This window comes from Solea senegalensis, linkage group LG19, assembly GCF_019176455.1.
Source record: "Solea senegalensis isolate Sse05_10M linkage group LG19, IFAPA_SoseM_1, whole genome shotgun sequence".
Taxonomy (NCBI): Eukaryota; Metazoa; Chordata; class Actinopteri; order Pleuronectiformes; family Soleidae; genus Solea; species Solea senegalensis.
The window spans coordinates 6,232,153-6,258,301 of record NC_058038.1 but is presented as its reverse complement, the minus strand read 5'-3'; the positions used below and the strand labels follow the sequence as shown (position 1 = coordinate 6,258,301).

Below are 26,149 nucleotides of genomic sequence, written 5' to 3'. Positions count from 1 at the left end.
GATAATTAAAGGTACATTACGTGAAACATGAATTGTAGTAAGCTGTGAAACTTTCATAAAGACATTATCAGAGATTAAGGACACGCGTTAGTACAGCCAGCCTATTTATCCTTACTTGTTTTTTTAATTTGCGGCCCACAAACTCTGTGTTTTTATGACACTTGGGTTGCAAGAAAAATTAGTTGAACACAGTGAGCTGCAATTATGGGTCAAACGTTACCAAAATGAAAGCCTTGCTCCACCTCTCAAAAGTGTCTAAACATGAAGAGAAGGAAAATGAGAGTCTGCATTTCTAGATCTCTCTCTTCCTCTCTCTCTCTGACTTTGTTGTTGTCTCATCATCATCATCATCATGCAGTAACTCTCTATTGCTGCTGCTGCACGGAGCAGACACACTAGTTTACATGAACACAGTGTAACAACAGTTGTAGTGTAGCTGCACTCACTCTCACTCATCTACTGCTTCATCCTCCATATGAGGGTCGTGGGTGGAGCTGATGCCAATCTCAGATTGGCACCACTGGACAGGTCCCCAGTCCATCACAGGGCCACATATAGAAACAAACAACCACCCACTCTGACACTCATGGTCAATTTAGAGTGTCCTGTTTGTCTAATCCTCAAATCTGCATGTTTTTTGGACTGTGGGAGGAAACCAGAGAACCCAGAGAACATGCAATCTCCTACAATAAACATGTAGCCTGCTGCTTATTGTTGTATTCTGAAAATTATCTGGCAACCCACAAGAGCTTCTAGTCTCAGTAGGAGGGGGCAACACTGTCTAATACTTTTATTTTGCCTGTTTTGAGCACTAATGGCTGCAGTTCTACGTATTTTACTTGTAATGTGCATGTCTGCTATTGACAAAAAAACATTTGAACTTAAAACTGGAAACTGGAAAAGTCCAATGTGATGAACAGTGTATCGTCTACAGAAAGTACTGATGATTCTGGCAGATTTTAACAGTTTCCCAAACTCAAAATAGTTATGGCAGGAACAATAAACAAACCACAGTGCCAGCCCTGTTCAAATATGCCAAGTTCGCTGATGATATTATTTTAATACCAGTTTTAGGGCCTTTTCACAGTTGACATGTACCACTGGAATTGTTTTCCTATTTGCTTGTTTATTGATTTTAATCTGGTGCAGTTAACAGAGAGTAAATTGCCCCGATTGCAGCACTGGGCCCTTTTTATATTGGCGTGACTCTTTGTCAACATAAAGGTGATGGATACTCTTGGCACTCCTATTTATGTCCTTCTTTATACAAATGTGCTGGCACTCGAACAAGCAGCGATCATAAAAATAACACAGTCAAGAACATGAAGTGCATAGTGAACGAAACACAACACCGGCGTCTCACCCCACCGACACTGGCCATCACGAAGAAGCCTTAAGTCCACTGATGGAGACTTTTATGAGGCTATTTGATCAGTGACGTTCAGCCTCTGAAGAATGACACGCGTCAGGAGCGCGGCTCCTATTTCATATTTTGAAAATGTGAGCATATACAGTATTTACTTTCCTTTCAGTTGCAACTCTCCGAGCCACCGGTGATGTCTAAAGGTCAGGAAGTGAGCCAAATTCAGAGCCTTTAAAAGGGATCCGACTCGCCGCGGTCCCAACCCTACACCAGCGTGCACCTGCCTCACAGAAGGCTCCAGACTACTCCTTGCCCTTTGAGTGCTGACAGTGCTGATTATAGACTTCATGTAATGGTAAATAATACTTGTATACAGTGACCTTTGTCCAGTGGTCGTCATAAGGCAACATCAAGCAAAAGCCTGCAGTATATTAGCAAGAGACATAATTAAAAAAAACAACAACACAATTTTATAAAATGTAAAATAAAGTGAATTCACTGAGATAGACGAAACCAAAATCCAAAAACATGCAATAAGGGGATTAGGTAAATTGGACACTCTAAATCTAAATTGAGTGTGAGAGTGAATGGTTGTTTGTCTCTATATGTGTCGGTGTGATGGACTGACGATCTGTCCGAGGATGAAGAGGTAGAAAATGGATGGATGGATGATAATAATAATTAGAGTCACCTTATCTCTCGCTCCATCTTAATCGAATTTCACTATATCTGTGTCTGAAGTATATGCGAGGAAGAGGAGGATGATGAGAGAGCAAATTATTGTATTGGGAATAAATCTGCCCTTGTCAAAAAGGTCAGTCTCTCACTCACTCACTCATCTACATCTACTGCTTTATCCTCTCCACGGGCGAGGGGCCAGTTGCTGGTGCCAATCCTAGCTGTAGACGTAGGGCGAAAGGCGGGGTACAATCTGGACAGGTCGTCAGTCCATCAAACAACCACCAACTCTCACACTCACACAGTTTACAGTGTCCAATTTTGGTCTGTGGGAGGAAACTGGAGAACCCGGAGAAAACCCACCGTCTTTCAGTGGGTGACGTCACATTGGGTTACCACTCGGGAAACAACTAGTACCTCTAAAATAAAGTATCTCTAAATAATATAACATTTTATCCTGTTGATTTAATTTGTACTAAAACCAAAGTTTAAATAGCAATTTTACAAGAGGTCATTGAAAGGGCTGAGACACCTGAAGGTCAACTTCTGGCCACGATGATCTTGATTTTTACACTGAAATTTAGTGGGTTAAATGATTCATGAGCTTGAAAGGTGGTCTAGGTGCTGGTGTGGATTATTCTGTATGAACACAAGATATATAATCTTTCCCCCACTGGTGGATAAATCATCACTACATGTGTAGATCTACAGTGAATCCATAAAATCTCTCTGTAGTCTCTCAACCTCCCACTCACAATGTTCTCACACAACCTGCATGTGTCGGCCCGGGTTTCCACAGCAACACAAGTGGCAAGCTATGTCCACTCAATGTGATTTAAAAAAAAAACAAAAAACGATTAATTAAATAAATAAAGAATAAAAACATCTTTAAATGGAGCCGGTGATGAGCCGGAGCGAGTGGAGTCAGAAACGAGTCAAACAAAAATGGGGAGTGGGTGCAGGAATGATGACACTACAGTTCATTAACCTCAGGGTGAGCTTTTCTGTGCAGCCGGAGGAAAAGAGTCACACAAATTTGTGTTTTACACTCTGTGTATATCAAGGCTGGTAAATTACGTGTGAATATAGAGTGCACATAACGACTGTGCTGCGTCTGCTTAAGAAGAGGAATTGTCATTTCAGTGTCCTTTCGTTTAAAAAGAATACGCACAAACTCCTTTTATTTATGCATTCTTTCCTTTTAGGAGACTTTAGTTGTGGAAAGTGAACATATAAATATATATGTATAGATATATGAATACAAATGTGCCCATTGGTGCCTTACTTCCTTTAACAAATGAACATAATTAAGGCAAAAAAAAAAGAAAAAGAGAGAGCGTATTGAAGTTCAGACGTGTCAAATTTAAATGACTTCAAATGTAACACTGTTTATTTTACCATTTTGTATATGTACTACTTTTATTACCATTGACTATTATTCATTACAAAGTATTTTTTTTCCTTTTTTGCGTATTTTGCTTACAGTGTTTACACCTTTTTTTTTTTGCCATTTTCAAAAAGTTCCCCACTGTTTCAGGAAAGATCTCCGTCCACACGGAGCGACTCAAAAAGCTGTCGTACATATGCCAGGACTGTAAGTGGCGCTGTAACGCTACACCAAAAAAACAGAGAAGAAGACGTTTTACACATTACAGCTATAATATCAGAAATGGGAGGTAATGTCTGTTTGTTTATACTACGTAAAAATAGGTTTTCTCCTGTTTTCATTTTGCGATTCAGCACTTTTTTTCATCTGTGCGTGTTTAGCGTCTTTTCAGACTGACTTCAGTTACTTTTCATTGACATTTCAGGTCCCCTAAAACGCCTGAGACCCGAAACAGTACTCTGTTAAATCCATCTCTGTGTGGATGGGCCCTAAGTTTCTAGAAACCACTGTGGTGTTGGATGACAGTGGACAGAGGAGACAGGAGGCGGCACCAAATACCAAAATGCATCCCTGAGCCAGAGTTTATGTTACCATCCAAACTAAAAAACATACAGTAATGGATGTGCTTTCAAATGTTTCCCTTTTGACATAAACTGTTCTTTTCACACTGAAACGCTGCATCTGTTTGAGTGACAGCACGTCCTGGTGACGGCAAACGGTTTGGTATAAAAATGCCACTTCACTGTGACTCCTGTAAACCTCAACATAAGTCAGGGTTTTAATGTGATCGCTATAAAGACACTTCAAATCCCATAAGCCATTGCAAACTGAGTCGCGGTTCTCTTTGGCACTCCATACTCGGGACTGTAAAAGCAGTTCTTGCTCCCTAACCCTTGGCTGCGGTCTTCATTAAAGGGGGTCACGTCTAAATAAAATGAAAGTGCAGCACAAAGGCACGTCAAAGTTTGACGAAGACACCTCGTTACGATCTCTTCAGACAATAATCAATGTCGTGGAGGAGAAATTGCTGCATAAGCTGCGCCACAGACTCAGACTGTCCATCAGACTGAAGACTGAATCAATTATCTCGATGCCTGCAGTGGGACAGAGTCACAGATGACGGACAGTTCCCAAACGATGAAGACTCACTGCTACAGACGGAGAGGGGGACGGACAACATGACGTCTGCGTGGATGTGAGAGACATATTGCTCCATGTGACAGTAAGAGAAAGTTACACGTCGGAGTGTTCAAGTTGTTATTACTGCGACGACAAAAGCACTCACTGTAGGTGAGTCAAAGTCAAAAAAGATTCAGTATAATCCATAACAAGTTGATTAATAACAGTACAAAAAGTAAAAAAGATTCAAGTCTTAAAAAGATAAATAACAGATAGAATGAGTAACAAAACCACCCATATGAATACTTATTTTAAGTTAAGGTTAAGTTTTTCTTGGTAAGTGGTGACTTCACTACAAAGAACTTAAGTCATATTATTTTCCTGAAAGGTAAAGAATAAAATAGAAATCTGATCAGTCAAAGGATAGGTAAAAAAAAACTGAAATATTTGCTGTAGAAAAGTCTTTTTCTCAGAATCTACATGAACATTTCCAAGCAGCAGCCACAGCCTATAACATGCATTGTGTGATTTATAACTTTAAATGAACTTCCCAGAGGTGCCGTTGACTTTCATGCTTTTCCCTGGTGAGGGAGACACAGCGCTCCATCTGAGACACAACGCCTCCAAGCTCTTGCCCTACCTTTATTCCACAGGGAAGAACTGGAGAAGAAATGCCTTTTTTTTTTTTACCCCACCTTTTACTCAAAAGGAGTCTGCCACTGCGCTTCAACCTCTGCCAGTTTTTCTACATGCAACCTCTAAAAATAGTTTATTGTACACCGTCCTGCGGGGAAGAATAATAATCTAAACGCAGATGAGAGTCGTTCGTCTCCTGGGTCGAAGCAGTGACCCTGCAGGACAGGAGAGTCTGGGAAAGCACCTCTAACGGGTCTCTGCAGGATTAATCGTCAAAATGACAGAATCCAGGGTGTACCCCGATAGTATACCTGTCCTCTTTGTGCGTTAAAAAAAAGGAGAGTATTTGCATCTCAAAATGCATGAAATCAAAAAGGCGCACAATATTAGCATTTGTTTCTCTTTGACATAAGATAAACATATCATATACGACCCACAATCCTCTCACAGTGCCTTCAGCAGAATACAAAAGAACCTGTCAAACCTGTCAGATTACTGTAGGAATGTATGTAGTAATCTCTCTTTTCTTTTTTGGCTGCATGTGGCCCACGGGCCGCCATATAAATTGTCTAGTCCTAGAGGGTGGAGCTAGAAACTTTGGTGTTTTCCCGTGCAGCCTGTGATCTTCCCGCAAAACAAAGTTTGTCTTCTTTGTGGACGTCACGTCACTCCACACGGGAAACAAAAGCCCGATTACAAAATGGACCGTTCCAAACCGCACCATGGTGCGCTCAACAGTGCCGTACTGAGGCTCAGTTCTTCTTGCTTGCATCACCTCAAACATGTTCACCGTTATTTCCCTGTGTGTCAGATGTTCAGCAGCAACTCGCCTAACTCTTCAATCTGTAATTAATAAATCTAATTCACTCGCCTCTCCTGGATGAAATGAAGTATATCTCTGCACAGACAAGGACAGGATACTTCATTTAAATGTACAATGGAAGAAAATGAATAAAGACTTGCCCAGTGATATCCGATTCCACACCCGTATCTGCTCACCCGGGCCTATTCAAAAGTAATGAAACATTTCTAGCTCATGAAGCTACGACTTCACTTAATTACAGCGAGACAGAGTTACAGGAAAGAAAATGCAGGTAAGAATTAAACAGATTTGCCGCCTTACCAGGTCTCTCATTACGCTCACATTGAAGAAAGATGTCACATAAAAGAAAAATAATGTCCTCTAGGAGACCTTGTCGCTCTCTTTGCAAAGAAGTCATTTGTATAAAATGGCTGCTCATAATCAGGGTCTATTAGCTGGAAATCACTTACTTTCACTTTCACAATTTCTCCTGTGTTCTCCCTCTCTTTGTTGATCTAAATACGTACTTTATTGTCTTTATTGTCTCTCTTGGAGCAACAATGCAACCTATACATTTTGCAAAATATGTAGATAATTTCAGAAGTCACAAAAAAACATGTGAACTCTGAACTCTGACCTATTTCCAAATTTCACAAGTTCAACCTGATTTTAAACATTTTGAGTACTTTTAGCTCAGGTGTGTTTATGTAGTTGGTGAAATGTGTTTTTTTCTTTTTTCACCAGATTGCTTATGTTGTGCTGAAAAAAAGAATATAAGACACTGTATGTTGCACATTCTTCTACCCTCTGTATATACTGTACGATTAAACATAGTCATGGAAAAAAGCAGCCACAATGCTCTGCGTTCTAAGGCCAACACATGGCCATGTTTGCAGCCTCACAGATTTACTAACAGTCTATTTGGTTGGTACATGGGCGTGTCCAAATCCACTTCTGCAAGTACAATTAAAATAAAAAAAAACAGCCTCACTTTCTCACATTTTCAGTAAACAAGCAAAACATTTGTGTGTGAAAAGCAAATCGTAAACACATTGTGCACGTGGGTGCACATCACCACTATATCAATTTAACAGTGAAATACCACTTCACTGACTTCAGACCGGGGATTTGTTGGTCAAAAGCACAATAACACAGAGCATTTTGGCTGCTTTTTCCCATTATTATGTTTAAACATACAGTATGAACAGAGGCTATAAGAATGTGCAACATAGAGCGTCTTATGTCCTCTTTTTCAGCAACCTAAGCAATCTGAAGTCAAAAGTACTCAAAATGTTTAAAATCGGATTGAATTTGGAAATAAGTCACAGTTCAAAGGAAAGAAAAACAGTCTCATTTATAATATATATATACAATTATATCGCTGATGTGAATATGTGATAGAAAATGAATCAGAGCTTTGACTCAACAACACATAAGAACAACATGCATTTTGAGCGCTAAGGGTTAACTAAAGGTATATATTACCTTTAAATTAAATCGAAAAACAAACACCTTAAGGGTTCGAAGAGTTTTCAGAAACTGAAGAAAAAGTCTGCAAACCAGCACGTGTGACGCAAATAACTGGTTCTATTCAGTTGTTCACTCACACAAGACAATAACAGGGAAGAGGACACATAATGATGGAACAAATAACAGGGCTACTGTGAGTGGCCATTGTGTTTAATAAATGCATCATTTCTCTGTCCTGTCACATCAGTGCAGGCGTGTCGAGGCTGAATGAGTTGCGTGGTGTAATCGTGGCGCTTAAGTGATGCAACAAAGTGTAAACCTGTAATGAAAATGTTTAAAAAAAAACACACACAACTGTCATTCCGGAATATTACGCTCGACATTTGTTCACCTTGTCCGCCATTACGCTCCATTATTCTGTTTATTTCCTTAACGCTCTGCCCGTCACTCTCTCCCCGCGTTTGCCTCGCACCTTTTCCGCGACCTGCGACTCATTTTTCTGTCCGTCTTCATTGCTCTCCACCCGTCCCTTCTCCCAACTCAGGTTTCCAATCATTCTAACTCTCCCATGCAATCACTTCCACTGCTTTGTGCCCCACCTCTCGCTCTGCCTCTCCCCTTCCATCTCCCGCCTCTCGTTTCTTTAATCGTTCTGTTTTCTGCTGAAGGTTACTCCTGCCTTCGGGGCTATGAAAATGTCAGAAAGGCCCACTCCATTTTCAGCTACGTAAATAGCCATTTCCCGCCAGAGCAAACCCACTTTCCCCGTGTCTGACCTGCCGCGTTACACATCACACTTCCTACCTCCTACTCTACCCTGCATGGGGGACAATGAGTTAGTGTATGTGTGTGGGGAAAGGGGGGAGGACGACAACTACACGCGCTCACTCATTTCTTATCTGTCATTTTGATATAATGGATTGTTGCCATTGTCCTCTGTATTCATGTGAGAAGCTTGGCTTCACACATTCAAATGAAATGACTCTGCAGTGAGTGTCCAGCTCACTGCAAATATCTTACAAATAAAAGAAGGATTTAATCAAATCTTGAAAGTACGCAAATGTACATGCAAAAATATGCAACAGCAATTTTTAAATAAAATGCTAATCCCACTTCCCGGGCATACAAAAGAGCAGAGACTGACTTATTAGCTTTGCCTATAACCACTCTGTACTCCCCAACCAGAAACAGCCTGTTCACACTGTCATTAGAATTTATCAGCACAAGAAGAAATATGGCAGAGTGTGTGTTCATTGACAGAGAGAACGAGGGAGAAAGCACTTACACTGTTGAAGAGAATGACAGTCAAGCCCCCGCTCCCTTCCTCAAGTCAACCAGAGCCTCAAATCAAATTCTGGTCACATTAAAACTTTGCTCTTTCAAACCTCGGGGGAGTCTGAGTGAGTGTGTTCTGTGTAATTCTCCACAGATTTAGTCTCCATTCTGAATTAGAATGGAGCGCTGGATGCAGTAGTGAAAGGATGCTGCAGAAATATTAAACCGGAGTCTTTTTAACTAATAATAATAATAATTTTTAAAAAAACACCTTATTTGATCTCCTGTGTTCCCTAAAACAACTGCTCCTGCTTCTCCTTGTAACCTTACTAACTCGTACAGGTCGTGAGAGGCCAGTTCATTTCCGTGCATGTGTCCCAGAAAACCCTGATGTGCTGCACGTCACTGCCATCCTCCACCACTCCCCCCCGATCTTCCCTTTCAATTTCCTGTAGCTCTGCAAGACAATGAAGAGCTACATCAAAGGCCTGGGTGAAGGGTTAGATAGCTCACATCAGCCCAAAAAAAAAAAGCCAAAAAGAAAGAAAAGAAAATGATTACAGAAATAATAATAATTCACACACAATTCTTCTCCAACAATAGTTCGACAACTCATCGACTTTCACTGCGATTCAGACCGAGATTCTATCTTCTGGGATATTTCCTTTTTAAAGAAAGGAATAGAAATCTTCTTCACACAGTATGTGCAATTATGTCATAACAACCGGAACAAGCAGTATCCTGCAAATCAAACACTCTGAGAGAGAACTCACTTCTGCACCTCCTCTGAGTTCTGTTTACAGTTTGACCAACCAGAGGTTGTTCAGAGAGCAAACTCTCCTGCATCTGACTGATCTAAATGTCATGACCGAAATGCACATATAAATAAAAAACAAATAAAGAAATCTGTCACCTCACAGGAAAACGAGTTACTTGCCAAATTTGAATAATTAATAACCGCCGCGTTACCGCTAGATCGTAGAAACACGTGGATTTCGCCAATCAGCAGAGATCCAGCTACAGAGTGTTGGAGCAGGGGAACACTACAGTGTTTTTACCACAGACGGGCAAAGAACCATATAGGGCACCTTCATGGACCTGGATTTTCGACATGAAAATCAAACTTTTTGAAAAATGTAACAGCGCTGCCCTCTCCCTTAGACACAACACCACAATCGCACACACACACACACAGAGACGTGTACACACTTTTGTGGGAACCAAAGCAGCTGAAGAACTTGTTTAACAGAAAGTTTTTATAGAATATCAACGTAACCGCATTGGCATCAAACGGCAGACAAACGTGCTTCACCTGCTTTGGTCCTAACTGAAGTGTACTGGCAAACTTTAGTTTATATCTTAGTGAGGACACAATTCTAACCCTAAAACCCTGAAAAAGGCCCTTTTAAGAAGTGACAGAATAGAACACACACACACACACACGAGAGTGAGCGGGTGTCAGAGATGATGAAGTGATTGTCTCTGCTCATGCTTCTGTTTTGCATTATTAGAGAAATGCTGCTATATGGCGACGTCACGTGTTTTCCACTGAATGGGACAAACACAAACACACACAGTGTGTGTGTGTGCGTTAACACTGAAATTAAAGTATAATTGAATGGTGTGGGTATAAAAATTACTTCTTGGTGCATTCAGGCTAATTTACCTTGGTTTTACTCCATGTTTTTCTTCTTCAGTGAGCCAGCACCATCAGTCTGGCATTGCCCTCACGCTGCGCCTGAAAATGACTTTCAACAGCTTGATCGAATTAATTGGCTTGACTGATGGGCAGAGGGGGATAGACTATTAGCTATTGAAAAGAAAATGATTGACAAGTATGTTTCGCTGGAATAATTGAGGGGGAGGACTGCGGCTGAAGGGAGAGTGAAGGGTCCACAAAGAAGGCAGGCGGACAAAAGAATAGATTTTGCAAAAATGAGCCTGCTTTGTTTCCTTTCCTTGGCACGAGTCACATGTTTTGCTGCGCTCCGTCTTGTGAAGCAAAACTCCCCTTTTCTCCCCAGACACAAAACCTATCATTTGGACATTTGTGGATAGATGAGTGAAAAGCAGCTTCACCCAAGACAGGAATAGACAGGGACGTAAAAAAAAAGGGCGTGTGGTGGCAGCATGAAAAGCATTTAGGACACATAGGTTTCGCCGTAGTAGTAGTAGTAGTAGTACTGTACTGTATATGGAAAGTTTGTGATTATTGTCGGGACAATTGCCAAAACCAAGGATAACGACAGTCCAGGGTTTTTATGGTTGATTTTATTTCTGCCAGGTCTTTACTTACAGTTCAGTGTGTAGCACGGTTCAAGGGTAGAGGTCACTAAATGGCAGATTGTGGCCCAGATGCTGTCCTAACCTGATCTGGACCATCATGGATATATGGATGAATCCAAATATAATATGGAGCTTTTGTATTTTTAACTTGAGCCACCTTTCCACCAAGTGGAACGGTCCGGTTTGGTACGGAACATTCTTTTTATGTTTTTGGGAATAGTACCAAAATAACCATTCCATTTCTGGCACCCTTGTTTTTGGGGTACACAGTCTGGGTGGCTCCACCCACGACAGTCAGCTGATTGAGTGACAGAAAAACAACTGGTGTTTCTTCATATACAAAGCTTGACATCTTGTTGAGACAAACAGCCACAAACTGAGCAGGGAAAAAGGGTCACCAGTCCATCACAGGGACACATGGAGACAAACAACCATCCACACTCACACCTACGGTCAATTTGGGGTGTGCAATTTGCCTAATCCCCAAATTTGCATGTTTTTGGACTGTGGGAGGAAACGGGAGACGAAAAACACACACACACACACACACACGAGGAGAACATGCAACCTCCATGCAGAAAGGCCCTTGTTCTGACCGGGTCAAGAACAAAAGAAAGACAAACTGACTCTTTAGTTTGCATTAATGTTGGTTTAAATGTGCATCTAAAGAGCATTTCAGCCAGACAACACACAGCCGCTGATGCACTGAGTCTTTAGACTATTATAACAATAAGAGATAATGATGATTTCTCAATACGGAGCTCAGTGACTTTTAACCACGGATGAGCTGGAGCGTGTGGAACCCATGCTACCTGACAGCAGCACGTGTGAGAGCAGTTTGGAGTCAGCGGCAGAGGTTTGGAGCTCATTCTAATTGGATCTGTCAAAACTCGGCACCAGTTAATGTAGTGCCTCTATTAAGCAAAGCTGCAGCCCATGACCTGCAGCTCTGCGAGTGTGATCGATGACTCTATGTGTTGTTTTCCTGTTGTTGCTGCTGCTGTTGTTTCGAACTGTGCTGTTGTTGATGGTAATTATGGCGTTAATGATGTTGATGATGATACAGTTATTGTGCTTTCGGGACAATTTTACACGTATTGGCGCGGCGGTGTCGTCGTGCTTGAGCCGCACACTCGCCGCGGTCACTCGCCGACACCGCGGTGCATTCAAGGTCTCGTACTGTGAGTCGACTTTCACTGGCCCAGGCTCCCTGCAGCGACGACTGCTGCATATGTCAGGGGTTTTTCTTTTGAGAACTTGCAGCAGTCTCTGGCTGCAATCACGCTTAAACACTTAAGACAAAGGCGGCATGTTCCTGGCAACAGTTAGCATCACATATTGATGAACCATCTGGAAAATCTGGATATACAGCAACAGCATTTGTCTTATTCTGCAGCTATTAGTAAAAGTGTCTCAGAATTTGTGAAATCTAATGGCGCGACTGCAGATCGTAACATATAAACGGATTATTCTAAGGGCGCTTTCACACCAGAGCTGTTTAGCTTTAAATGGACCACAGTCCGCTTCGTTTGGGCAGGTGTGAAAGCTCATCTGAACCGAACTAAACTCTGGTCCGCTTGAAAACGTGGCTCTTGGTGATACCTGGTTCATTTGCAGTGGGAAATGCAAACAGACTCTCCAGCGAACCAAAGAGAGGAAGTGAGGATAGCTCAGCCGGCTATTCTGGTGTGAATGCGCCCTAAGGCTACGCAAAACACACTATTTTTATTTTAAAAGTGATCACACACACCTACAAACACACCTGTGGGCGGAATATTCAACTGCTGCCAATGAACCCTTCCAAAAATATAACCTCGTGTTAGCTTTAGCTGAAGCGTCACCCTGTTATTTCTCATTGAATATTAAAAGTTAAACATTGGAAACGCATAATCATTTGTACACACAGCCAAAGACTTCATGTTAAAATGAAGAAGTTACTTGTTAAATGTGATCAGTGTAAACTTGCCTACAGGCCAATGGAGCAGGACAGAGGACAAACACTGGCCTTTAAAATAAAATAAAATAAAATAAAATAAAAAATAAGCAAATTAGTAGTCTGGGCTCCCAAGAAAAACATAACTATCAACCGAATCAAGTGTTTATCAAATGTGATTTTTTTTTTATGCAGCATAATCATCGCTTCTAAAGCATCATACGTAGTTCACGAGTAAGCAATCTGAGGCATTCTCACTCAGAGACGGAGAACCAACTCTTTTATTTTTTTAGCACTAACCCGGAGATTTCTGTGCCGCTACCTAACCGAAGGTTCCTCACTGCTCGTCACACCGCACAAGTGACAAAAGGAGTTCAGTGTGTGTTGTAAAATGAACAGTTCATGTTGTTTCATCAACAAAGAAATGGTAATCATCAGTCTAATTTCCACAAAATGCCTCAAAGGTTTGACTTTGGCAGAAAAGTACAGCGTCAACGTATGTGCTCCTCAACATATACTCAAATTATAATATTGTTAAAATCACGTCCTGTCGTTTTCCTTGACATTGCTGCTCTTTCTTACAGTAAAGTCTCCTCGTCACTTTACAGTAAGTCACCCTGAAGGCAAACCACAGCGAGGTTTGCAGTGTCCTTCACTCTCCTTCGGACGAGGGGGGAAAAGGATCAATGGCTCACTGTGTCAGAGCCACATAAGTTTGTAGAAATCTTTTTATGTGATATGAGCCCTCGTGCTTATCACCAGCTCCCACTGCTACACAGAAACCAGGCTCTTTTTTTTTTTTTAAAGGCTTTTCTAAGAGATTGTAGATTGTGATCATCTGGCCCTTAAGAGACTCAGTTGCTGTTGTTGTTGTTGTTGTCTCTTTTTGTTTACATCAGGGTTATTTTTGGGTGGAGTCTGTGCTCTGTCCTGGCAAGGTTACAAATGATGAATGACTTCACTTATGAGGCTTTTTCCATTTCCCTTAAAGGTCCAGTGCGTAACATTTAGGGAGGATTTATTGGCAGGATTTGAATACGCACTCTCGCGAAGACTTTCACTCTGAAATAAGGAAGGAGAGGAGGATGCTCCAGGACACAGTGAATGTTTTTCTTTTCTCTCCACACAGGTATCAAACCGCTAAGCTGCTGTGAGAGAGAAGCAGCAGTGGTAATCAATCTGTTGTCTTTGTTTTTATTTTTATTCCTGCCTCGGTTAATTTGTCAATCAGCAAAGCCGCAGCTATTTCCGACGTATCAGCAGCACCCAAGCTTTTTGTTTGCATAGTAACAAAGTTGTCCATACATTGATGTGAAAGGGCCCCTTAAATGTCACTATTTTCTTCTCTATCTCTCTCCTTTCTCCTTTTGTCACATGTTTCATTCTCTAAAACACGTTTGGTTCATTTTGAGAAGAACCTACACTGTTTTTTTTTACGCGAGAGACGCTTTCGTTACATCATCAGCGCTGACCCCAGGGACGGCCTGTTTTAGTAAAAATGCCCTCAGGTTCCTCTCGTGTGAACTATCTCAGACCATGAAAGCTGAACGCCCCCTGGGTTCCGCCTGGAGAATAAGGACTTTGCCAGATTTCATGCATGAAAACACACACCTACATGTTCTTGTATGGGCACGTTTGTGAGGACCAAAACCGTATACACCATAGGAAGTGAGGACATTTTGGGAAAGTGAGGACATTTTTGCTGGTCCTCGTGTTCTGCAACCTCTTCACCCATTAACACCTAAGCCTGAAAATGTCTTTTTGTGCTTATTGTACCCATAAAAGGGCCAAAAAAATATCCTATGAGTAAGAGCTTTTGCCCACTTTTCCAGATCACTAAGAACTTTCAATACCTGGCAGTTATTTATAATTATATGCATGTTAAAAGAGTGTATTGGCAAAAAAATTATCCACTGTAGTTTTACATGAATAAGAGATTTTGCTATTTTATTTTGAAATTTGACCAGTATAAAACATACTTGGAATGGAGTATTTGTGTCAAAGTTTGATAACAATTCAATGCTCTCTGCTCCGTTTCTCCACCGCTCTGTGTGCGTGGAAAGACGTTGATTCGCTGGCTTCATGCCTTGTCAGTGAAATTACCATAATAATGACATGGTTTCAGACACCGCTGGAATTTTTCCGATGGCACAAACCGCTGCGTAAGAATGCTAATGCATGTTGCCGGCGATACACTCCGGTTTAAAGGGTTAAAATAGCTCTTTAAGGGTTAAAACTTGGTTTGGGAATGCGTTATGTCTGCGAGTGTCCTCACTACGACAGCGATGCAAACACACACACACACGGGTTTGCGCAGCTAGTCTTCGTAGGACACTGCACCACATTCCATTCATTTTGAACAGCCTAAACAAGGCACAATCCTTAACATTAACCATAACCACAAGTGCCCAGAAATGAGGTTCTGCCTCATTAGGACCAGGCTTTGGTCTCCATGAGAACTGCTGGTCTGGAATGATACCAGAGAAGGCAGTTTTTGCTGTTTGCACTCAAAAAGTGTCCAATTTTCAACCATTTATTTCACTGGATTTTCCCACATCTTCAGTTTTTTAATGGTCCAACTTCCAGCTGAAGACAACCGTTAACATGCATCTAATTTCTTGTATTTTTTGAAGAAGCTAAGGAACCTTCTCCATTGTGAAGGCGTCTTCCTCTGCTTCTGAACAAGCCCACCACTGACACCCTTCTGTCTTAAAAAAGAGTGGATGTCCTGGATTTCCTTTTGCAGGTGGTCAATCCTGCGTCTGTACGTCTTCTGCGTTGCACCCGGAGCTGCAGTTTTCTCGTCTCGCTTGTCGCTCCGTCCTCCCGCGCTCTTGACAACCTCGTCCTCCTGCTTCTCTGTTGTCTCTGCACGGTGGTCAACATTCTTCTCCGTCTCAAACATCTGGCGTCTGATAACAACCTTGTGGTTTTCCTGACATTTTCCAGAGTCGGTCTGCAGTTTCAGCAGGGCCCTGTGCATCTCCGAGACCTGAGCCTGGAGCTCGGCGGTCAAACTCATCTCCTTGAGCAGCAAAAAGTTGAGCTCCTGATTTTGATTCTTCAAAAGGTCGTTTGTCTCTTTGAAGGCATTGGCGGCTTTCACGGCGTCGGAGGCGATGTTTTTCAAATCTATACACATCTTCTCCGTCTTCTCCTGGTTGCTGCGCTGCTCTCCTTTGGTCTGGCAGGATTTGTCCACCTGCGCCTCCGCTTTCTCTTCAAGGAGTTGGATTTCAACATTTTTCATATCCTCAAACTTCAGATGTCTGTTGGGATTTCCTGAGTCAACCCGCGGTTTCAGCATAACCTCGCACAACTTGAAGGCCTGGGCCGTGAGGCCGGCGTTGACGTTCATCTGTTTAAGCGACGATGCGAGCTCCTGAATTTTATTTTGCCGTTGGCCAATTATCTGTTGACGCAGATGCTTCGACTCCGACGCGGCGGAACCTACGAATTCATGATCCTTGACCTCGCCTTCCATCGTCTTCTCCAGCAGGGCTCGCACTTGCTAAAGATTGCGTTTTAGCAGCTCCTGTTTTCCTGCCGCAGCTCCTCACATTTGTCGTTCATGCGTGTTGTGACTGAGACAGAATGTGGTTTAATGTTTTGAGACCAAAATAAGCAGTTACTGACTTTGCCAAGAGATTCTTGCGTCCTTTAAAATCGAAACAGGAAATGTCTGTGATGTCTTTGATTCCACAACTTCAGAGCTGATGTTTCCAGAATTCAGTGATGTCACAGATTCCACTGACTAGTGCAGTACTAACGTCAAAGTCGGACAGACGGACATCCCTTCTTCTTCAACACAGTTATTTCACCTGTTACAGAAGTGACTTGACAGTTATCCCATCATATAAAAGGAAAAATCTGAACTCTATACTCATTTTGACTGATTAAACGTTTCCCCATTGCAGTCTAATTATTCTAATTATATTAGGGCCCGAGCACGAAAAAGTGCAAAGAACCTATTGTTTCCCTTTAGAATATTATTATTATCCCATGGCTTTGTTGTCATTTATGAGGGTTAACATGCATAAAAACTCCCTGTTACACAAGAGTTTGTCATTTTCTACTAATGAAAAAGGGATTTTTATTTAATTATTATTATTATTATTACATAATATTTATTACTATAATAACTATTGATATAGATTTATGTGACAAAGTGTCAATTCAACCCTAATGTTCACCCCCTGTTCTCTCTAAATCACACACCCTAACCCACAGCATGACTTCAGAGGACATTATATTGGCTTAGATTTACTCCAGAGACCAGGAAGGAGTAAATAAATAAATTGGACACAGACATGAGTTCACAGTAGTCCTCACCACCTTGAATGACTAAAAACAACTCAATATGGATTCATCAAGAAGATTAAAGTGACAAAATCTGCAGTCAGATGCAGAGAAAGAGAGAAAAACCACAAGACGTTCATTTTCATTTTGAACGCGAGCAGAATAAAATAAATCTGTGGCGCTGAAACTACTTTGGAAGACAATGAGGTCACACTTTGACATGAGCGGTAATATTGTTACTGCCGATGTGTCGTAATGTGTTTTGGACTGAAACACAGGCAGCTGTTTTGATTGAAGAAGGAGATTTTTTCTTTTGCTTAATGAGAGAGATGTCAAAGGATCTTGATAAATAACTTATTAGGAGTTCATTTTTGTGATAATTCGGTAGTCACAGAAAATGTCAAAAGGGAAGGCAGCAGACGGTGAAAGGGAGACAAAAAGCTGGGAAACAAAGAGGCAGACAGTGGAGACATGCTGAAAAGAAGCAGGATTTAACCCCGTTAACGCTTTCCAGTCTGCTCCAGGAAAGTGACATCCTCAGTCGAAATAGTATAGTAATAATAGAATAGTATAATAGTAATAATAATATTTTGAATTAACAGATGTAAAAGGTTCCAACACTTCAGATCAGATATGGTCTTCGTAGCACCAGGTTTTTTCACCCAGAGATCTGCCACTCACTGGATATTTTCTCTGTAAACTCTAGAGATGGTTGTGCATGAAAATCCCAGGAGATCTGCCGTTTCTGCAATATTCACACAAGCCAGTCTGGTGCCGCATTCAAAGTCGCTTTTCGTGTGAGCAAGCAGCTGAACTGGCGTACCTAATAAAGCGGTGGTGAGTGGACATAAGAACACGTGGTCGGTCCAATGCAAATGTCATTGCCTTTATTCTCCCCACAAAGGTAACCCGATCCGCCTCTGTTGCCATGAGAATAGAGACAATGATGTCCCTCCACCGGAAGGTGGACAAGCAACACGGCTGGCTGACAAGTCGACCGACCCTCAGAGGACGTGCCTGTCCTAGTGACGGTCTCACCGCCGTGCACAAGTTTATTTGTGTCTCTCGGCGTCTCTGTCTCTGTCCTGCGCGAGTGCACAGTCCCCGAGAGAGTATGTGACGATGAGAAGAAGCAAGCAGAGAGGATTCACCGTGTGCCCGACGGTCAATGTGTTTGCTCCGCGTGAGACCGCGTGACCCCGAACTAACAGGTGTGACCTCCGTCTGCAGCCTGGGAACTGACATGGTCCACAACTATAAATTATGTCCACATTTATGCACAGAATGCACACAGGGAGACTTTAATTCTTACCCAGTCCCTTCTTATGCCTCATATATCATGAGGGGGTCACCCTGAAAACCGGGGCCCAATGCCATTGTTCCTCCAAACCCTTAAGCCCTGATCCCCTCGTGGACTCTGCTGACATCACCTGTGAAGTGTTTTACTGTGAGCTGCAAGGGCTTGAACAGGAATGGGACAACACTTTACTCTCCATACTATAATGACACAGAGCTTTCCTTTAAAGGGGCGGATATAATGTTTTTTTATGGCGGTCTACTTACAAACATTAACTTGTTCTTATGGTGAAATACAACTTCTGCAGTTTCTGCAGAATGAGCCTGTCGACTTCTCCTCTCAGGCTGCCTCGGCTCAGCCGGGCGGTTTCCGATTGGTCATCTACTGAGAGCATTCACACTCTCTTGTGATTGGCCCAAACTGAAGGCATGTCAGAAATGGCCCGCCCCCTTCCCACAGAGATGCTCCGGTACAATGCTAAAAACAGCACTAGCTGATATTTCATGTTGTTTACTCTCTGTTGACTTAAAGAGTGCAAAAAGGTTTTTACGAAAAGATTCAATAACTTATTGGGGGACAAAATATCTGTATGTAATATATGTAATACCAGTCAAAGTAATTGGATTATCAGGGGTGTGAACAGGGACATTTTCAGGGGCAGGGGCTCAAGTGAAAAAAGGGCACCTCCTAATAGTCATTAAATAAAAAAAATATGTATAATATTAAAGTGGGAAATCTTCATATTTTTTTGCTTTAATAAGCATACATTCATGAAGACATTTAGACCTACTCACCAAACATGTTCACATTGGAGGAAATGTCAGTCTTTCATGGTATGTCGGATAAAATCAGTACAACAGGGGCCCGGCAGCAGATCATTACTCTGCAGGGGGCCCATATCCACACGACAACAACAACAACAACAAACGAAACAAGGCCATGGTTGCTATAGCAGCACAAAAACCACGGCACACAGCCCTGAACTTTTTCATGCTTCGGGCAGATTCGACCTGATCAATTCCAACAAGAAACCTCCGGTTGTGTTTGAGAGCTGTGAGCAAAACCTGTCATCAATACGACGCCTGAGACACCTGCGCACGCACCAAACCCGACGCCACAACACTTCCTCTGTGTGTGTCTGAAGAGGGATGTGTTCATTTAACGACACCCAACAAGCTGTTTAGTGATACGAGTGCACCCATGGCTACAGCTATAAAAGTAAAATATGTGTAGGTAACAAATAAACTGCCAATTCACAGGTAATTTGGAAACACTTACAGGCGACTGAGCTCAGCCAAGTGCCAACAATGGAAGTGTCACACTGTGCTGCATCCTGCATTAAATCCTGTTCACTCGCTCAGTTTGTTTTGTGTTGAACAGCTGAAATACCTACAGAATATAAATCACCCTTTTCTTTTTTTCTGAGGTTCTGTGTGAAGGAGAACTCGGGCAAAGTGGACGTCTCTCTGTTTCAACTGTCTAGAACAGTTGAGGTCAATCACCCAGCTTTGATTACAAATAGCTAATCAGGTTAAATGACCTGGCAAACACACACAGTAGAGTAGAGAAGGATTTACTGGTTAGTTAGTAAAAAAAAAAAAACTTGTTTCATTATAATTTTTTTCAAAAAGTTGATGATCTGAATCTGCAATAAATGAATTTAAGTAAATATGAACTATTTAAAGAGGTTGCTAGTACATACGGATAACATTTCTATTTGTGTTTTTAACATTAAAATGTTAGAAAATAGAAAAAAAAATACAAATCTTTGTCCAAACCAAAGACTCAATCAAAGATGGTCCTTTTTGTCTCATACATAACCAAAGAATCAGCAGGTACTCACAGTGCAGAGGCTACAACAAGCAATGCAATCATTACAGTCATTATTAGATAATCAAACTTTCATTTCCTCTATTTCGTGGAGGCTGACGGAGAAACAATTTTTGTTTGTTTATCTTCTTCCCCCGAAAATCTAATATATATAAACTGGTTTTGTGACTGGAAATAACGTACAACACGTATTATGTGCTAACAAAAATATTTCCTGTGACACATTTACTCCAATTTCCTTCCCTTCTTTCCCAAACTCATGTAGCCGCCGACTGTATCAGATGTACAGTAGGCAGACGACGCGCCCTCGATGCAACTGACGAGGAGCCTGTTCTTTGATTGCATCGTCTAAAACGCACCTGCACACGCATGCACACACGCACACACAAACGCACCACGTTATCATCCAAACGCTCAATCACTCCAAGCTTCTTTAATTTCAGAAGAGAGCTAATTGCAATTAAGAGGCACGGGGGTGTCGAGCTGGAAAGTGAAAGGAAGTAATCAGTGTTGATTATAGAACCTGAGCCTGATCACAGTGAATCACAAACTGTACGGCTCCTCTCTGCCTGCCTGTCTGTCTGCCTGCGTGCGTCTGAGTGAGCCACCACACCAGAGCAGATGACTACGTCCATGGCAGCTCTGAGTGACTCCAGCCTTCAGATTTGAAAGGATTACAACACATGCGACACTGACCTCATCATGTCATGTCCAGAGATGCACAAGACACTGTTTTAATGAATATAAAAAAAGGGAAAAAGGTCTGTCTCATAGAGCTGCCGTCCTGAAATGAATACAGATACATCTGTGTAAACAAAAGCAGCAGCAAAATCACAACTGATTAGCTGTCTGATCCCCGATAATTTCCCCGTTATGTATCTTTGAAGCCAGTTTGTTCAATGATCTTTTTTGCTCCTTCTCGACGACGGTTCAGATTTATTGATCCACCGGTGAGTAAGCAGCAGCTGGAACAAGCAACTATCAGCACACATTTTGAGATCCTTAAAGAGAACTCTGTGGTGTTGACATTGTGGTTTCTTTATTATTGGATGTGACAGAAGATATGACAGTATATTATATACAACATCAGACCCGGAACACATGAAAACACTTGCTGTAACTGACTTTCTTTCCTGTAAACGATTGACTTTTTTTCTATCCAGTGTGTCAGACGCACTAAACTGGAGGCCATCTCGCACTATGGGCAGAATGGACACTCCACTGAAGCAGAGCTGGGGATAAAGTGCCTTGCACAAGTGTTTATCAGCCAAGTGGATGAGAGGAGAGAATTACACAACTATCTCCCTCATCCTCCGTATCACCTGCACTGCTGGGGATTCAGACTCCCCCCCGCCCTAATTCTCAGAACGTCTGAGAATTATCATTTTGGGGATTAATTCTCCATTCTGGTCTGATCGTATTATAAGTAAAGGTTACAAAGGTAAAAGAGGAAGCGTGTGAGTTAACACTGGTGAACCAACACTGACACCTAGTGGCTGATAGAGGCAAACTAATCATGATGTCGTCTGTTTAGTATTGTCAAGAGGAACGTTGATTTCAGTGTCTTCTGATTTCATCAATTTCATTTCAAGTTCATTTGTTTCTAAAAATGATTATTGTCTGGTACAAAGCAGCGCACAACAAGGTGTTAAAATGAATGCATGTGGGTAAAGAAATCAGATAAAAACCAACGTCAGTATTTAACAGAACATCAGCAACATATTTGTTCAACACTTTGTTCCTTCATCAGTAACACGTCAAAGTGTTACTGTGTCGCGGCAAAATTCATTTTGTGCTTTGTTTCTGTGCTCGGCCTGAGATGGACCATGACAAACGCACGCACATCCACGCAACAGGAGCAAAGACCGTGGGCATAAACAAAGCTGTCACGCTAATTTCAAGCATGATCGATGTGTAATGGGGTTTTAGCACACACACACACACACACTGCTGCCTCAGTGGCCCTGCAGCACGAGCAAGAGCTAGAATGTGTGGAGCTGATTTTTGAATAGCATTTATTGTATATATTTATACATACTGTATGTACATACATATATATGTATATATATATATATATATATACATATATATATATATATACATATATGTATATATACATACGTATTATAGTATGAAACACCTTCAACAAGGAGATCCTCAAATACCATTAGACTGGAATAAAAGCAAAGATAAAAAAAAAGCACCTCTTGTTCTTGTTGTTTTTGTTCAGTCAATGAGGTCAGGGAAGTTCTTTTGGCAGTATTGTTGAAAGCTGAAGTCCTCAACAGTAAATTGGACATTCTTCCACTTCTTGGCGGTCATCCTGCCATCAGGAGTCTCCAGGGCAAAGTTGTTAATGGCTAGATTGGGCAGGAGTGCGACCTCCTTGTACTTAATCTCAAATCCCCAATCCTGTGAAATTTACAAAAGAACATGATGGACAAACTGCTTTGAGCAGGACCTTTTCATGATAACTGTCCAAGGGTCCACTGTACCTTGTTGCAGTTGCCGTTATTGCAACTGATTAACCGTCCGGGCTCCCAGTCCTGAAACTTCTTTGCTAAGCGTACCTGCCCACCGACTTTGTAGTGTTTCCTGAGAACAAAGACGAGTCACGATTGGAAAAGTTTTGCCTGCAATTTGACGAATTCTTATACAGCAAGAGGATTAACTCACTCAAAGTCAGGATTGACATTAACATAGTGCGCGTTGTCGATGAGTTGAATGTCACTGCCGCTGGCCACCGACTTGAAGCAGTTTCGACACAGGAGCTGGACACTTGCAGCAGTGTGGCGACTCTTCTTAATTATTTTACAGCGCTCTGCCATTCTTCTCTTAAGAACTGCCTCTTCCTGTATTTCAGCTATCTAGAGAGAGAGAATGAAATGTTATAGTAGAAGCACTGAGCAGTGAAAGCAACACATAAGAAGGAACCAAGTAGCACACCCTCACCTTTCTGCGAAACCCTTGGATGCTCATATCTTGGACCTGAGCGATTGCTTCTGCAGTCAGTTCTTCCAGCAGCTCATTGGTGATCTCCCTGCGTTCTTCCCTTCCACCTTTCAAGGCGACCACTGAATACTGGCTGTCTACGGCTCTGGCTCGTCCTCTGGCCTGCTGCTGGGCAATCTCGTTTGTAAGCAGGCCATAGCGCACCACCAGATTGCATTCAGGAATGTCAATGCCTTCCTCTCCCACCGTGGTGGAGATCAGCAGGTTGAGAGACCCCTGGCGGAATTGTTTGATCGTGGCCAACTGCTCGCGCTACAGAGACACACAGTCATAGAAGAGTAAAGCAAATGAACTTGGACGATTAAATACCAAAAGGTGGAGATCATATGTCAGCACACCTGTGTCATGTAAGTGCTGCCATTGCCTGCCCCCGTCAGAATGTCTGCCTTGACGCCAGCTTCCTGTAAGCCTCTATTGGTGAGCACCCAGTCATTGAGGCAGTGGATGCTTTTACGTGTTTTACTGAAGAGGATCCCCCTCGACTGCACCCCCGGACGAAACTGTTTGAGCAGAACACTCTCGAGTTTGGCCATCTTTGGGTTCTCATAGCGAGGATCCTTGGCCAGTTTCCTCAAGTGCACCTGGTTCTCTGTGTAAGAAGGACAGTGGGGTTTTCTGTATGTCTGCTGAAGATAGCACTGTGAGACAATTGACTTATTGTTTTGCTTTTCCCACCAAAAAAAAGCTGCACCAGGAAGTCGTCCGTTCCATCGATGACTTTGGTCGACTTCATGATGTAGAATTGCTCTAAGGATTCGTAAGCATCCACCATCCGCAGCGTGTCGTTAATAAGCAGCGCGTCATTGTACTGTCGGAGGTGGAGCGCACATTGTGCGAGCAGCCTGTTGTCCTCTCGTACCCCTGATTCAAAAAAAGTGAGTGAGTGTCAATTTGCCTCACTCAAGTGTGTTCTGTTGACATCATAGGAGGAAAAAGACGTGTGCTCTTACCGCGCTGCTCTAAAACCACCACATCTGCCTCGTACTCTTGTGTGCCCAACTCTCTCAGCGCGACGTCCGGAGCTAAGTTCATGTACTCATGGACCATCTGCATCATCCCTTTCAGACGATCCCCAAATGGATCCTAAAAGAAACAAGTCACTGTCTGTGTCATGTCAAGATTGGATGTCATTTTTGCAACTTTTGGGATTTGGACATGAGAGAATCACGATGGGTCAATTTAAAAGTATGAGTTTTATTATTGAAAAAGGTGAGTGATTACCTCAGGCCTGTTCTCTACTATGTCAAACGTCTTGACGGGTCGGGGTACCTTCTTCTTTAGCTCAGGGACACAGTTTTTAGTTGAAACTATGGCTGAATCCAAGTTGGCACAAATCTTGAGAGAAATACGATAAGCATTTGTTGGAGATGAGAGAGTGCAAACTTCACAGAATCTGGATCACCATCAAAATTGAATCAACAGACAAAACCACAGGTTCATTGCTGCAGGTAATAAATGACAAATACACAGTCCCAAACCTGCAGGACGTGATCAACAGCCTTCGCCAGGGACTTTGCGCCTCCTGTCCCTGGTGATGCAGTGAGACCCAGGATCTGTGGCAGTGGACCCTCTCCATTCAACTTCTTCTCCACGTAGCATCTCATGATCGTATTGTAGACGGACTCCTTGTGGGTGTGGTGACATTCATCCACTATCAGTAGAGTAATATCTGCAAGCAAAGAGTCAGCTCACCTGGGTCATCACAACAACATCATCAATACTATTAAAAATGGACGTTCACTGACCCGAGAGCTCAATGTGTTTGTGCTCCTCCGCGCTAATCATAGCGTTATATAATATCTGTGCTGTGCAGATGACCACATCCGATTCCTGCACCACTTTGCCAAAGAAATCCTTCACCTCGCTCTCTCCACTGACGGGAACCAGGGTGTAGTCATGGCCCAGGTGAGGCTTGAACTCTTTGGTGTAATGCTGTTCTACGAGGTGAACCTGAATTATAGAAGACATGAAAACAGAGGCTTCACAAAGGATTTTGGGGGCTCCGGGAGAACAGTGTCCACCAGGTTTTGGAAATGAGCAGAAACGATGTACACAGCATGTGAGAGGAGATATGTGGTAATAAATGAGGAAACATTCTTAGCTCCATTTGCATGTTTTGTCTGCCGTGTTGCAACAAATGGCTGCTGGACAAAAACGATCATTGTGAAAAGCCTTGTAGTGCTGCCATTTCTGTTCTGCATATTCTGCATACCTTATTTGCCAGGACGACCACTTTAGCCTGCGGTGTGTTTTCCAGGTGTTTCTTGGCCACATACACAGCAGCTCGTGTCTTTCCACCTCCTGTCGGCAGCCAGATGATGATGTTTTCTCCCTGAAGAGCCCTCTCAACCACTTCCTCCTGATAATTGTAAAGTCCAAAGTCTGCCATTGTCCACTTTTGTCCTGTTGAATAAAAAAAACAACAACATGGGAATATGGAGTCCAAATAATGCAGGAAAGGAATAAACACTTTGTTTTGATCACACACAGTCTGAGTCGATCTGAGCGAAAACAAGCAGACATTGTCATTTATCCGAGTTTTATTTACTCACCAGTCAGCTGTGGAGACGTGTGTGGTGTGTTCAGCTTCTCCTTGTCCACTCTCAGCACACAGTGCAGGTGGTGGAGTTTTAAACTGTGTTGTGATCAGCTGTGAGGAGGGAAAACGAAACTAAAAGCTCACTGAACTCAAGAAATTGGCCCTACTGAGGGAGGCTCTGGAGGACCAACAGATAGTTATCACAATGAAGTGACAAGAACGG

At 42.3% G+C, this 26,149-nt stretch overlaps 1 protein-coding gene across 2 annotated transcripts; it reads right to left on the bottom strand.

Annotated features, from left to right (window-relative positions):
• Positions 1-22,453: 22,453 nt before the first annotated feature.
• Positions 22,454-26,105, bottom strand: dhx58 (DEXH (Asp-Glu-X-His) box polypeptide 58). Of its 2 annotated transcripts, none has more exons than XM_044051764.1 (12): positions 25,940-26,105; positions 25,600-25,780; positions 25,133-25,337; positions 24,866-25,056; positions 24,609-24,722; positions 24,338-24,470; positions 24,063-24,248; positions 23,726-23,976; positions 23,328-23,639; positions 23,052-23,242; positions 22,871-22,970; positions 22,454-22,787 (listed from the first exon to the last, which is right to left on the bottom strand). In XM_044051764.1, exons 2-12 carry the CDS (start codon positions 25,774-25,776, stop codon positions 22,602-22,604), a joined length of 2,046 nt encoding a protein of 681 aa, XP_043907699.1. In that variant the 5' UTR covers positions 25,777-25,780; positions 25,940-26,105; the 3' UTR covers positions 22,454-22,601. The 2 variants fall into 2 exon arrangements, with proteins under 2 accessions (XP_043907699.1, XP_043907698.1); XM_044051763.1 differs by having other exon boundaries at positions 25,600-25,790; positions 25,940-26,104.
• Positions 26,106-26,149: the final 44 nt, after the last annotated feature.